Consider the following 15,600-nt stretch of genomic DNA (forward strand, 5'->3'; position numbering starts at 1 on the left):
ACATTCCCTTTGCGGGAGATAGACTGATTGGAAGGGAATGGGATCATTCGTCAGACTGCATTTAGGTCTACAGTCATTAGGTCGACCCCACTAGGTCGACTGGCAGGAAGGTCGACCTGACTTAAGGTCGACATGGGCCAAGGTCGACATGACATAAGGTCGAATTTGCATAAAGGTCGACATGAGGAAGGTCGACTGGTCATAAGGTAAACATGGGTTTTTCAACGTTTTTTTTATCCGAATGTCGACACAGTCGACATGGACACAGTTGGCAATGAGAATCGGACCCTCGCATTGCTCGCTTCGCTCGCTATGCTTCGGGCACGGTGCCTCGCTGCGCTCGGCACACTATTTTATTCTCCCACCATGCCCTAGTGGATGGTAGGGCATGAAATACCGCCTGTCGGCACATGTCGGCTCAAAAAACAGTGAAAAACCCATGTCGACCTTATGACCAGTCGACCTTCCTCATGTCAACCTTTATGCAAATTCGACCTTAAGTCATGTCGACCTTGGCCCATGTCGACCTTAAGTCAGGTCGACCTTCCTGCCAGTCGACCTAGTGGGGTCGACCTAATGACTGTAGACCTAAATGCAGTCTGACGAATGACCGCATCCCATTGGAAGTGAGCTGGATGAATGGATTTCCAAGGCCACGGCTGGTAAGGTATTCCTCCCATCAGCACAAGCTGCAGTGAAACGTCCATCACGACTCCCATCCAGCCCCAGAACCCACTTCAAGGCCACGGGTGCCTCAAATGCCAACAGAGAATCCAGAGGTAAGTTCAAAGAGACTAATACCTCAGGACAAAAGGACCGTGCGGCCACTGCAGCTGCCTCCATGTAATCAGCATGACGGGGTCTGCCCACCACGAGACATTCTTGAGGTGGGAGCTCAACTGTCACACTTCAGCCACGTATGGGAAGCCTCGTGCCTAGATCCCTGGGCCTGAAATCTTATTTCGCAGGGCTATAGGTTGGAGTTTGCCAGGCCTCCCCCCAGAAGATTCTTCCGATCGGCCTTTCCAGCATCGGAACAGGATCGCACACTCCTTCAGGGAGCCATACAGAGACTACTTCAGTCAAGGGTAGTTATTCCGGTTCCGAGACAGGAACAAGGTCAGGGTTGTTACTCAAACCTCTTCCTTGTACCAAAACCGGACGGGTCGGTAAGACCCATTATCAATCTGAGATCCTTGAACCCTTTTCTTCAGGTGTTCAAGTTCAGAATGGAGTCGCTCCGCTAGGTAATTGCCTGTCTGGAACAAGGGGAGTTCCTAGCCTCCATAGATGTGAAGGATGCCTACCTACACATACCTATATGGACCCCGCACCAAATATTCCTAAGATTTGCTCTGGGCGACGACCATTATCAATTTCAGGCGTTGCTGTTCGGTCTGTCCACCGCACCACGCATTTTCACAAAGATAATGGCGGAAATGATGTCTCTCCTCACCAAGGGGTAAATGTAATACCATACCTGGATGACCTGCTAATCAAGGCAGGATCGGATGAGGCCTTGAGGAGTGCAATCCAGCTGACAATTAAGACATTGACTCATCATGGGTGGATTTTGAATCTGCCAAAGTCAATGCTGGTCCCGAAACAGAAAATGCTGTTTCTGGGTATGATCCTAGATTCGGTAGAACAGAAGGTTTTTCTACCGATGGAGAAGGTAACAGCTCTTCAGCTTTTGGTGGAGGAGGTGCTAACGACCCCTCAATTGACTGTTCATCTTTACCTCAAACTTTTGGGCAAGATGGTGGCTTCCTTCGAAGCAATCCAGTTTGGCCGATTCCATTCCAGAACATTTCAACTGGATATTCTGGCAAAGTGGTCGGGGTCCCCCCTTCAGATGCACAGAAGGATTCGGCTGTCGGCTCAGGCCAAGCTCTCACTCCTGTGGTGGTTAAACTCAACCTATCTCCTGGCAGGTCGGTGTTTCCAGATCCAGGATTGGCTCCTGTTAACTATGCCAGCCTAAGAGGCTGGGGAGCGGTGATTCAGGGAGTCTGTCTTCAAGGCAGATGGTCTCTATTGGAATCCAGGTTACACATCAACAAGTTGGAGGTAAGGGCGGTTTATTATAGCAGGAACAAAGAGCCTGACTTGCATGAGAGAGACAAGCAAGATGATCTCCTGGGCAGAACAACATGTGATGGCGTTATCAGCAGTATTGATCCCGGGAGTGGACAACTGGGAAGCGGACTTCCTCAGTCGTTAAGACCTACACCCAGGGGAATGAGAACCAGTTGTTCAGGATTATTACGAATCTGGGGGACTCCCTCAGATAGACCTCATGGCCTCTCGGCTAAATCAGTGGACAAGTACTGTTCACGGACCAGGGATCTGGAAGCGGAAGCAGTGGATGCCCTGGCTTGGCCCTGGAGTTACCGGCTGGTATACCTGTTCCCACCGCTACCTCTCTTGGCGCGAGTGGTAAAAAGAATTCGGCTTCAAAGAGCAGAAGCCATACTAGTGGCACCAGATTGGTCTCGAAGGGCCTGGTACGGGGATCTTCAGGCAATGCAAGTGGAAGATCCTTGGCGTCTACCTCTCAGAGAGGATCTACTGCTCCAAGGGCAGTTCGTCTACCAGGACTTACAGCAGCTGCGTTTAACGGCTTGGAGGTTGCGCGGCAGATTTTAGGCCTACACCCCTCAGTCATTTCTACTATGACCCAAGCCAGAAAGCCGGTTACGGCATCCCACTATCATCTAATTTGGAGAGAATATGTGGTCTAGTGTGAAAAGAAGAACCTACCACCAGCGGATTTTAAACTGAACAACCTATTGAGGTTTCTCCAAGCTGGTTTGGACTTAGGATTTGGTTCCTTGAAGGTCCAGATCTTGGCATTGTCAATCTTCTTTCAAAAGAAGCTGGCGTCCTTGCCGGAGGTTCAAACTTTTCTGTAAGGGGTTTTCAGAATTCAGCCCCCTTTCGTACCACCTACAGCGCCTTGGGACCTGGATGTGGTTTTGTCCTGCTTGAAGTCTTCCTGGTTTGATCCACTGGAGATCTGAAACACCTTACATGGAAGATGGTGGTCCTGCTGGCAGTGGCTTCAGCTAGAAGGGTTTCTGAATTTGGAGCTCTGTCATGTAAAAGCCCTTACCTGGTGTTCCATGAGGATCGAGCGGAATTTAGAACTAGGCCGGCCGCATTTCCTTCCAAAGGTTGTGTCGGCGTTTCACCTCAATCATCCTATTGTGGTTCCTTCCAGTTCAGCTCATCCTGACATCCCTCCTTCTTTGGATGTGGTCCATACACTTAAGGTGTATGTAAAACGTACTGCTCGGATTCGAAAGTCGGATTGCCTCTTCGTGCTGTATGATGCACAAAGGAAGGGCTCTCCAGCATCCAAGCAGACCATTGCCGTTGGATACGTTCCACTATTCAACAGGCTTACAGAATGCTGGTCTTACACTACCGCCTTCGTTGAAGGCTCATCAACCAGATCAGTGGAGATTTCCCGGGCGGCTGCCCGAGGTGTCTCGGCCTTACAGCTCTGCAGAGCTGCAACTTGGTCAGGTCAACACACATTTGTAAAATTTTACAAGTTTGACGCCAGGGAGGATTCCCAGTTTGGGCAAGCGGTGTTACAGCAGTCTCCGCACATACTCGCCCGTTCTGGTAGATTTGAAACCTCCCCATAGTATTGAACCCCAGTATCCCATAGGACGTTAGAGAAAATAGGATTTTAGATACCTACCGGTAAATCCTTTTCTCATAGTCCATATGGGATACTGGGCGCCCGCCTCTGTGCGGATACTCTGCTGTCCAGTCGGACCAGTGAGGTCTAACCTCTGAAACTTAACATACTGTAACTTCAGTAATGTTGGCTTGTTGCCTTGTTGTCAATTCTGAAATATTTTCAATTGCTTGGCTTGTGGCCTTGTTATCAATTATGACATTTTTCTCAAATTGCTTGGCTTTTGCCTTGTTGTCAATTCTAACAATTTTTCAATTGCTAGGTGGTATCTGAATATTAAGTATTCACCTGCGGTTTCTTGTTTGACTGTGGTGTGCTGGTGCAAATCTCACCACACTGACTTATTCACATACCTCCTCATAGTCGCCTCTCCTTCAGCACAGTTTTTCATTAACTGAGAGGAAGTGGGAGGTGATAGAGGGGAGGAGCCAGTGCACCCACACTGAAATATCTTATGTGCTTGTCTCTCCTGCGGAGGAACTCTATCCCCATAGTATTGAACCCCAGTATCCCATATGGACTACGAGAAAAGGATTTACCGGTAGGTATCTAAAATCCTATTTTCTTGTGCCCTATTCAATCTACTCCTAAGTTTACCATTTTTATGGTATTTCAAGTGTAAGCGTTCCAATGTCCTAGAACCCCAAGTGTAAAGGGACATACACACGGAGCGATTTTGTGCTATTTTTCTAAGCAATCTGACTAGATTGCTTAGAAAGTAAGCACAGATCTCCCCGTGTGTATACCCCTAGAGATTAATTATCTCCTGCTAGCTAAGTCAGTGCATGCATTCAAAATCTATTCAAATTGCTTAGCATGTGACTGCAAATCTCTGTGTGTATGGAATGAGAGATTCTGATCGCAATCTCTCATTCTAAACCACTACCCGGCCTTTTTTTGCTTAAGCAAAATTGCTTAGCACAAATCTCTGCATGGGTATGTGGTCTCCATGGGAGATCTGGACACCAGGAAATCGCCTACCCTAAATAGCAAATTGCTTAGCACACATCTCTGCATGTGTATGCACCTTAAGTGTGCCAGTTTTATGGAACACCAAGTTTAAGTCATACGCGCAGAGAGTTTGCTTCTGGGGGCAGGGCCGGAGCCTGACATTATCAAGCCCTGCCCATATCCTTAGAACTGTCATAATTTGCAGGTGTACTTCGAGGGGGCGGTGTGAAAATGACATGATTTGTGCAGCGTTTTCAGCCCTGCCCCCTCCGCGTACACCAGCGAACGCGAATGTGTCAGTTTGGACATAACTTTGTAAGAGAGGAATATGCTGATTAAAAAATAAAACCTTTTTACATATAGTCTTACAAGCCAAAATAATAGAACTGTTTAGAATACTGTGATTGCTTGTGGCACCTTATCAGAAGTTCTGATGCCTTATCACCAACTGTCCAGCATATCACACACAGCCACATACACGGTTTGTTAGAGACTGATCTCATATCTTATTTATTTTTACTTTGCATTGGGTGGTTATACAACACTGTCATTTATTCATGTTTTTTTTTTTCTATTGGGGAGATAGTAAAATGCTAACAGTTATAATAACTCCCAACCCCCACCCCCTTCCCCTACACACACACACACACACACACACAGCTTGCAGGGTAGTGCCTGAAAAGCACGAGTGCCCTGCAAGAATTGGAGTGGTTGGGAGGGTACTGGATCAGTTCACAGACAATGGCCCTGATGCTGATTATTGAACGTCCCGGTTCATTCGCACAGGGGTTCGATGTTGAAGCTCTGCGCATGTGCACATTTGCTTATCAGCAGAGACTAATTAGATTTGCGAGCACTAGAGAAATCACTCCATGGTCACCGATTTCGGGCCTGCACACTAGCCTGCAAATGGATGTATATGCAAATCATCAATTCACAGTGCGGCAGGTATATTTGCTGGGCGATGGAGGGCGGACATTCGCACGGCCGGTGGGGGCATTTAATGGCTCGATACGCAGTGAACTACGCTGCTCAGTGAACCAGAATCAGACCCAATATCCAGATCGACAATCAATAGTCCGACAACAAAAGGTCGAAACATGAAATGTCAACATGGGGTTTTCACATTTATTTGTGTCAATGTTGGCAGCTGAGCATGTCGGCCTTCGCTTTGGGCCAGTTTACTATCCAACGTGAAATCTAATATAAAAAAATAATAATTTTTTTTTAAATAAATCACGAAAAATTACAGTCAGCCGTTTCATGTTTTTACCATTGACATGTTGACCCTTTGCTTCTTTAGTCTTTTTGTTAAATGTCGAACTTGTGCATGTTGAGCTTTTGCCTGTGAGCCACCTGGATGAGGTGTTCTCCAATTGTTGCATGGCAAACAGACTGGTATAGAATAGTGAGTTACAGTCCTGTGTTGTTGTCTGTGCTTGGCTTTGCTATATTGGTTACATTTGCTGTTCATGAGCTGTTGCTCGGGGCTGATGAGATGTCTGGAGTAGAGATTGAATGTAATTTCTGCCACAAGCTCAGCTGCTGAACAATATATACAAAAGATATAACAAAGTGCAGCACTAAGGGGCTGATTCTGATTTGGAAGTAAAGTAACAAAAGCAAGTAACTGTGCACGTGTGCAAAACTATGCTGCTCTGCAGGTGGGGCGGATGACAGTTGCAACCTGTGCAGAGAGAGTAATACTCCATTCTACCAATTTTACACCTAAAAGCTGAATCGCAGCCATACTTGCCTACTTTTAATTTCACCACTCCGGGAGAAGCCCGGAGAGGCAACACGTCAGGGTGGCGGGAGCAAGTCTGACATCACTTGGCCCCGACCCCCCATGCCGGAAAACTCTGTGATTCGCGGGCCATGGAGAGGGGCTAAAATGACGCGATCGCGTAATTTTAGCCCTGCCCCCTCTCCGCGGACCTGCGATTTCAGGTAATTACACCAGCGGGCAAGGGAGGATCGGGGGCAATTAGCAGAATGCGGGAGACTTGCCCACCTTTCTGGGGGCTGGGAGAAGGACTCGATTTCCGGGAGGCTCTCGGCCATTCCGGGAGGGTAGGCATGCCTGGTCGCAGCTGGGATTTTGAGCTCATTTACATCAACTTACCCACCAGACATAGTGCCGGGCAGGTGACGTCACCGGAGGTGGGTCCAGGGCTCGTGCTTGGAGATGAGAGCATCTCCCACCGCCAGCTTTTCCATTGCAGTGAAGAGGTACCGGGTCGCATCAACCCTGTTTACACTGCACAGCGATCCGTGTTCAACCCTGGTCACTACCCAGGTTGAAATGCTGGATCTCACAACCCGGGTTATTTCAAATGGGAGTGTTTACACCACCTGCGAACCTGGCTTATTTAGGATGGTGTAAAAAGGGTATTACCGCATCCTAAATAACCCAGGTGGGTTGGGCAGTGTTAAGGGGGTCACAAGCCAGGTTGCACCTGGGTTAGATCCGGGAACAAAATCCTGGATGTGACGCGGCTTGTAGGTGTAAGGGGTACTAGATTTGGATGGGGAGTGTTCAAAATGAAATCTAAATTGCAGTGTAATAAAAACTAACATGTGTGGGCTACATGCAAAAGCAGCCAGTATCAGGGTTGCCGACTTTTACAATCTCCTCTCCGGGAGAACCCCGGAGAGGAGACTGTCAACATCACTTCTGGGGGCGGGGCCTGATGGAGACATCATCAGTTCCTGCCCCCAGTAATGCAAATACCGCAATACGCGGGTCTCCTGTGAGGGGGCGTGGCTAAATATGCGCGATTTGCATATTTAGCCCCGCCCCTTCCGGCGAAATGCCGCGAATCGCGGCAATTTAACGCTTCCGCCACCACAAGGTACATGAGGGGGGGAAAGGGACAGCCTGAATCTGGGAGGGTTGCCCCCCTTTCTGGGGGACCGGGAGGGGGACCCGATTTTCGGGATCCTCCCGGCCATTCCGGGAGGGTTGGCAACCCTGGCCAGTATTTACCCTGCACAGAAAAACTGTAAATGCATTAGCTCCCCTTGCATTGCAACATGGTAAGGAGAGTACTTACAATGGTTAGACTAATTATTCCACCATCAATAATTAACCATTCCATTGTTCAAGGAGAAATTGTTGATTTTCCTTTGTAATTCTGCTCTCTATCCTCATTTTTAGTCAACCTAAGATATCTGCTGATGGAGAACCATTGTCATTTAGGTTAATTCACACACTAGACATAGAGGAACCAGTTCCTGGCATGTTGTATTGCTGGTCTTACATGGCTCTGTCACTTTCTGTAGAATGCTTCAGTTTTAGAATGAGTTATGTTTGTGATGGTTAATAGTAAACAGACACCTTAAGTTTTCAGCTCATTGAACATTAACAAATATGACAGGTTTTTCCAACCAATTGATCATGGAACATGTCAGGCACTGTCCGATTCAAGGTTATTCACTCCATCACTGGAACTACATTTGCATGTACAGTAATGTCAGCGTTCTCTGGGGAACTGCATAGTCAGGAATGTATGTTACTGTTATTGCATGCTAGTCCTCTGGAGCAAATTATATTGGGATCTGGTTCTTAAATGAAAACTAGACATTCAAAATACAGTTGCATTTTTAAAAGCATGTTTGTAAAAGTCTCTATACCTTTATACTTTATTCTTGTTTTATACTGGTTACTGTATTAAACCTAAAAGGCAGAATTTTGAGCATTATAGATGGGATGTCATTATGGTTTTGATATTAATGTCGGCAATGGGAATGGGGACCCTGTTGCTTTGAATACAGCATGCCGACATGCTCATCATGCCAATTAAATTTTTTTGACAGAGTCCGTTTTAGAACTTTAAACATGATGCTTTTATAAAACTGTGAATATCAAAATACTTTAAATCCCATAATTACAGTATTACGTCTGTATGACGTGTTCCACATAAGTTTCCCCCTTTTCATTGTACACATTATGAATGTCGAAAATACATAGTGAACTCTTATAAATTGTACTTATAAAACGTCTTCAAATATCTTAAGGTTCTATAAACTTGTTACATCTATTGATGCCTGATTTATATTTGTAAGTAAAGTAATAAAAGCAAGGAACTGTGCAATACCATACTGCACTGCAGGTGGGGCAGATGTAACATGAACAGCGAGAGTTAGATATGCCTGGGGTGTGTTCCTTTTGCATGCGATCCCATTCCCCTCTGTGGGATCTGATGGATCCTTGGTGTAGCAGTGACAGTCTCCGTCTCCGATCCGGAGCCGGTACGGCACTGCGCATTCTATTGGAGGTTAAACCCATGCAATCTGGCCCATTTTCTGATTCCACGGCCCAATTCCTCTGTATTGGATGAAAAGGGGCCCATTAGGGCATTATTCTGAGACGAACACAGTTGAAACTGTTCTTATGTCTCTTCCTGCAGTTGTGTCTGAGACTTTATGCTAATGCCACTACAATGCCCTTCACTGGTGTGATAGACTGATTGGGAATTTAAAGTGACCCTGGAAATATTTCCAAAAAGTGGCCCTTTTACACTCCCATATCACTAGCCTGCCACCCTCTACCCTTGTACACACCAAAACTAGCTTGCCACACTCTACCCCCTACCCCTCTACCCCAAAACACACCCACTCCACCGGTCTGTCATCCTTTACCCTCTCCCAGCCACAGGTGGCCCCATGGTCGCGTTGGCCCATCGGGCATCTTCCTAACTTGATGTTTTTGTAATCTACCCCTACTGCTGTATATATGTATTCACTTGTACTGTGCCATTTCTAATCACCCTCCTCCTATAAGAACTTGCACACCAAAAATGCGTCCTTACCTTGCCATTGATTACATTTACACTAATTTGCTGAACACTGAGGGTGGGGTGTTTCAAATTTATCCAGCTCCGTATGGTAAAATGAGCCTCTGCACAATAGGCAACATCACCTACAATATAGATGACATTTACTATAGACCAGGCAAGTCCAAAGTCAGGCCCGGGGGCCAATTGCGGCCCGTGCTGTAATTTCAAGGGGCCCGCAGCCTCCAGCTGGAAGCGGGCAGAGCATCAGATGTGGGAAGCACAGCACAGGACACTAAAGGTGGGGCTCCGGCGAGCGCGCCTTTACCTTGCTGTCTGCTGCAGTGAGGAGGTGCCGGCCGCCACAGTCAGATGTGTTTGGCGCCCTACCCCTGCTGCTGCAATCGTATATCACCCTACTCCACAATCACAGTGACAGCAGTGTTTGGGGAGGGGGGCAGCAAGGGGGAAGCTTGCTCCCGTAACATGCAGAGCATCTCCTGTCCTTGCAGTGCCTGCTTTGCCTCTCCTTCCTCTGGCTCACACAAGGGGCTGGGAAACATACAGAGAAGGGAGGGGGCAGAGTGGGGGACATACAGTGAAGGAGGGTCAGGCTGGGGGACATACAGTGAATGGAGGCAGTGATGGCCATTCAGAGAAGGAGGAGCAGGGGCAGGCTGGGGGACATACAGTGAATGGGGGCAGAGTTGGGTACATAGTGAATGGGGGTCATACAGTGAATTGGAGTCATACAGTGAAGGAGGGTCAGGCTTGGGGACATACAATGAATGGAGGCGCTGATGGACATTAAGAGAATGGGGGCAGGCTGGGGGACAGAGTGAATGGGTGCAGAGTTGGGAACATACAGTGAATGGGGGACATACAGTGAAGGAGGGGCAGGCTGGGGGACATACAGTGAATGGGGGCAGGCTGGGGGAAATACAGTGAAGGGGCAGGCTGGGGGACATAGAGTGAATGGGGGCAGAGTGGGGGACCATTCTGATGTGATTAATTATTCAAAGAATGTCAGGCTGAAAGGTCGGCCCCCACACATTTACACTTCACCGAATCTAGCCCTCGTCACAAAAAGTTTGGACACCCCTGCTATAGACTATAGAAGCCTTTAAGATTCTTTTTTTTTTTTTTAAAGAAAAGCTTTGGATCCTTTTGTGCACGTGCAGGCCAATGACAGTGTATGTGCAATAGGACTCCCGGGACATAAACCTGGAAGTCTTCTCTTCTCAATGGACAGATCTTATGGGAAGAGATATCCCCAGAAGCTACAGTGGTTAGACAATGAATTAGGATTTTTGTACTTTCTTATACATTTGTTATAAAAATATTGGCAAATACCCATATTTAATACTTTATGTAAACATATTTTATTTAACAGCTTTTGCATGCAATAGGTTAGCATATACCTCCGCTAGAACGTGGTTGGGCCAACTTTGGCTTTGATCACGACTTTTACCTGATGCAACTTCCTCCCAATGTGTTTCTTAGCTAATGCCTTGATTCTATCATCATGATGCCAAATCTGTCGCCAATGTGTACAGACAATTTCACTGATTGCATTTTTCATCGCCTTTCAAATGTTTTCAGTTTAATTGATGTTTGGACCAGCAGTGGCACTAGAAGTGGGGCTGGAGCACATTCCAAAATTCAAATATGGGATCCACACAACTGCCACTCCAAACACACAAACATTAAAGGCAAGGACTCACTAGCAGTTGGTTTAATTCCTTTGTTGGAAATGTGGAGTGTGCTGCATCATCATCCCTGAAGCCTCCACTGGTCGGGACTATTTCCGAGCTAGTCCAAAACAGAGACATAGTTTCAACAAAGGTGTTCTAATACCAACTTTACCGTATGTCATCTTTCACAAATAGTCCATATATTCCCACTCTCAGTGGTGTAGCTTGGTTCCACGGTGCCCGGAGCAAGGGCATATTTCGCCCCCCCCCCCGCCATCGTCATGGCGCCGCATCCCTGCCTCCGGCATCCCAAAACGGCGCATGCGCAGTGAGAGTGCTCGCCGGGTTTTAACTGTCCCCACAGACTTGCACGGGGTTAACACTGCGATAAAAAATAGAATAAAGCTGCTCAATAAAAATACGAGGGTGAAAATACCCCCTCTGGTCGCTGCCTGATGTGGGGTGCTGCTGTGGGGGGTCAGTTGCTGTGGCCAGGTAGGTGCTGGCACGCTGAGTGCTGTGCTCCGGCGATACTGGGTACTGTGGCCAGGTGCTGGGTACATAGGCTGGGAGCGAGGCCTGGGCTCTCCTGTGGCCACCAGAGATTGACAGCTCCAGTCCCCGGCCCGATACCCGGCAGCCAGGTGCCGTGGACTGGTGCGGTGATGCGGCTGACGGGTATTGGGTGCTGCTGTCGGGTGCCGGGGACTGGATCTGTCAATCTCCGCTCCGTCCCTCTTTCTGCTCTGCTCCCACGCGCTGCTGGCCACGCTGCTACTCTTCCTCCTCCTGCCCCTCGCCACGCAGCTTCACTCTCCTCCTCCTCCTCGTCATGCTGACCCCCGACCCCAGGCTTCCTCTCCAGGGACCAGGCACTTCTCTCCACGGCCAATGTGGGCTCCTTGTTCTGCCCCCCTACTGTACAGCCATCAACCAAAGTCCCCTGCCGTGATGCCCCATCACAGGGGTATTACACAGGCACAATGGGGAGCGGGGGAGCAGGGCGGGTGAGCCGGCGGCAGAGCTCCGGCGCCAGGTGACATGTCGGCGCCTGGAGCTGGTGCTCCGCCCTAGCTACGCCTCTGTCTGGAGGTTAAGACAACTGGTTCCAATCTCAATATACAGTACTGCTCCTTTCTCACTACACCTTTGACAATGTACAATTTACCTGGGCATAACCTTCTGTGAATGCTTCACAATTTGCTGGATGAACTCAGGATGGAAAAAGGGAGAGAACAGTTTGTCCTTAATCTGGTGCACCTATGTCATTAAAATTTAACTTTTATTGAGTATTTATAAAAGTGGCTGCGAAATATAAAAGAAAAAAACACACTTAACATAAAGTGATATAAAAACACAACAAGGACAATCAAGTGTTTTAAAAAAAGGTGGCGAGCAGGTTTTTTTGATTTTTTTTGAAAATACTTGATTGTCCTTGTTGAGTCTTTATATCACTTTATGTTAAGTGTGTTTTTTTCATTTATATTTCGCCGCCACTTTTATAAATACTCAATAAAAGTTAAATTTTAATGACATAGGTGCACCAGATTAAGGACAAACTGTTCTCTCCTTTTTTCTATATATAAAAAATGTTTTCCAATGGTCCCACACCCTCATGAAATACATAACATTTTTGTCTCATTCCAATAGAGCAGTGGTTCCTAACCCTGGTTCTCAAGTACCCCCAACAGTGCACATTTTCCTGGTCTCCACACAGAATCACAGGCAAAATAATTAGCTCCACCTGTGCATCTATTAAAATGTGACTGAATAATGAGTGCACCTGCTAGGTGACCTGTAAAACGTGCACTGTTGGGGGGACCTGAGGACCAGGGTTGGGATCCACTGCAATAGAGGGTCCTGCTTTTCAATTTTTGTCCTGTGCGATTGGCACATCTCTTGTGAACTCAGGATGGAACTCATCACCAGGTCTTCTCGATCATACTAGTTTCATTCGTCCATAGTCTGTACAGTACTCTTGTCAGAAAAGCACACCTATAATTAGCAAATATAGTAGTTAGAATAAATAGCTGTTCTTCAATGGGAACCAACCTCAACCTGTATACAATTGGAAGATATCGGATCAGCACCTTTTTTTTTTTTAAATCAAATATTTTATTCAAACATCAGTGTATTCATACAATAAGCACAGAACAGACAAAGATATGTTGACATGTATATTTATAGTCAGATATAGGTTGTATTTAAAACATGAATAAAAAATTAAAGTAATGCAATGTGACATTTTTGTATACATCCTTAATGTTATGTTTCTGAGCGGCGAGAGAGAACGTGTGTGATCCCCCAGCCCCCCCAAACCCCATTTGTCCCCTGTATTAACCTTTAATGTCGATCAAGGGCTCCCCTACGGTCACCTGAAGGGCATACCAGTAAGTGTCTTTGATGATTCCTGATTTTACGTCTTAGAGCTATATGTAAGAAAGCAATGTAGCTTTCCCAGGTGCCCAAAAATCTTTTCACTCGTCCGTCCTTGTCCAATATTGTCTCGATCCATTCCATGTTGAAAACATGGAAGAGCTTTTCTCTAAACACTTTTAGTGTTGGCGGATCAGTAGTGATCCATGCTTGTAATATGGTTTTGTGAGCTACTGCACTTATGATCAAAAGCAATTTAGCGCAACCTTGTGCCCATCAGCATCTTTTTAATGTTTTAAAAATCATAACACACCACTAATTCTGATTGGTACAGCCACAGCTATTAATATTTCAGCAAAATTAATTTCTTATCTTGGCCCAGTTGTCCACAGTTTATATTTGTTGGCCTCTGCTAAGCATTTTTGTCTCATTGCCGGTGTCAGCTTCGTTTTCTTGACTGATCGACAAGCTCCCAAACTCTGCAAGGTACCTCCGAAAAGTTAAAAACGTTAGCCCCTGCTTCCTCCCACATACCAGCATTATTAAACACCAGTAGGCATGAGATAAAGACTGGGATTCAATAAATTATAAATTGTGCCCTGAGTCAGTTTTAACTCTTCATGCACAAGAATTTGATATAGTTATACAGATAAAGCGCCTGTCATTCAGCACCAACTCCCACCAGATCTCCTCCACTTGCAAGAGCCGGTGGACAGGCACTCCATATGACGGGGACGGGCAAGTGTCTCACACGCTCGGCGGCGGAATCCCTGCCCGTCTCTGCTTCAGGGAGATGGGCAGGATTAGGGGGGGAGGCGGTGGGGGCGCGACGGGAGGCGACAGAGAGCTCTGTCGGAATGGGGCTTCCGGCGGCAGCTGGTGATTCTATCGCCAGCCACCGGCTCAATGACATGCACTACATCTGTATATGCAGTTTATAATCTTTAGAGACATACTATAGGGGGTATTCAATCTGGGATGCCGACTGTCGGAATGTCCCCACTGTCTGAATCCCAGGCCATTTTCGTTCCGTTTAACAGGAACTCGACAGGGGGAATTCAATAGTCCGACTATCGAGTGTAGGAAAGACCAAGGTTTGTCGAAAAAGGCTGTGGATTTTCGAAAACTGTCCGAGAATTCGACAAAACATCTGACTTGTCGACTTCTTTTCTAGGAAACTTTCTTCAATGCTGTCAGAAAAAACAACAGCATTGAATAGGCGACGGACACTATTTCCACATGCGGAAATAGCGGCCGGGATTCAATACCCCCCTATGAGGTAAATTTACTAAGTTGGGAGTTCTATTGTAGATGGGTTGTTGCTATGGGCAACCAATCAGATTATATCTATTATCATCTAGAAGGTACTAAATAAATAAGACATAGATCCTAAACGGTTTCCCATAGCAACATCGCATCACCAACAGAACTCCCATCTTAGTAAATAAACCCCTGTATGTGCAACTGATAAAAAAATCTAACTTTATAGAAACTTAATAATAAAAATGATATAGATGTAATTAAAAAATGAATAGCATTGTGTGATCTAGTGTGAACGTTATTTGAGTAATTATCTTTTGTAATATCTTGTAAGGTTGTTTAATAATCAGTCTACTTTCCTATCACAGCTCCAAAAATGTGTAGTGGTTACAGAAGTATTTGAATATTCGCTAGACTACTTGTAATCATGTATTTATTTATTTTTACCTATTTCACAGAATTGGAAGAATCCAGACAAAAATGTCCGCCCTGTTGGACCAAATTTGCAAATACTTACCTAATATGGGACTGCTCTGACACGTGGCTGAGAATAAAGAATGTCCTTAATATGATTGTAATGGACCCATTTGTTGATCTTGCAATCACAATTTGCATCGTTTTGAACACATTGTTCATGGCAATGGAACATTACCCCATAACTGAAGAATTTAGTAACGTGCTCACTGTTGGAAATCTGGTAAGTCATCATTTTAGTAATGAGCATATTGATTGTCGAAAATGTTTCCCTGTGTGATCAATTTTCTGCAATGCATTTTAAGTGGGGCACGGTGCAACTATTGAGTGTTTCTGTAGGTTTTTCTTTTCAGCA

At 46.2% G+C, this 15,600-nt stretch overlaps 1 protein-coding gene across 6 annotated transcripts in view; it reads left to right on the plus strand.

The window, feature by feature from the left end:
* The window catches only part of LOC146020648 (sodium channel protein type 2 subunit alpha-like), a 203,990-nt gene that overhangs the window by 92,085 nt on the left and 96,305 nt on the right, over window positions 1-15,600 (plus strand). For all 6 annotated transcript variants that reach the window (XM_083153915.1, XM_083153913.1, XM_083153912.1 and 3 more), the window contains exon 14: window positions 15,230-15,468. In XM_083153915.1, coding sequence (XP_083010041.1) covers window positions 15,230-15,468 — 239 coding nt within the window. The remainder of the gene's footprint in view (window positions 1-15,229; window positions 15,469-15,600) is intronic.

Source organism: Crinia signifera, chromosome 7 (assembly GCF_055691185.1).
Source record: "Crinia signifera chromosome 7, ASM5569118v1, whole genome shotgun sequence".
Lineage (NCBI taxonomy): Eukaryota > Metazoa > Chordata > Amphibia > Anura > Myobatrachidae > Crinia > Crinia signifera.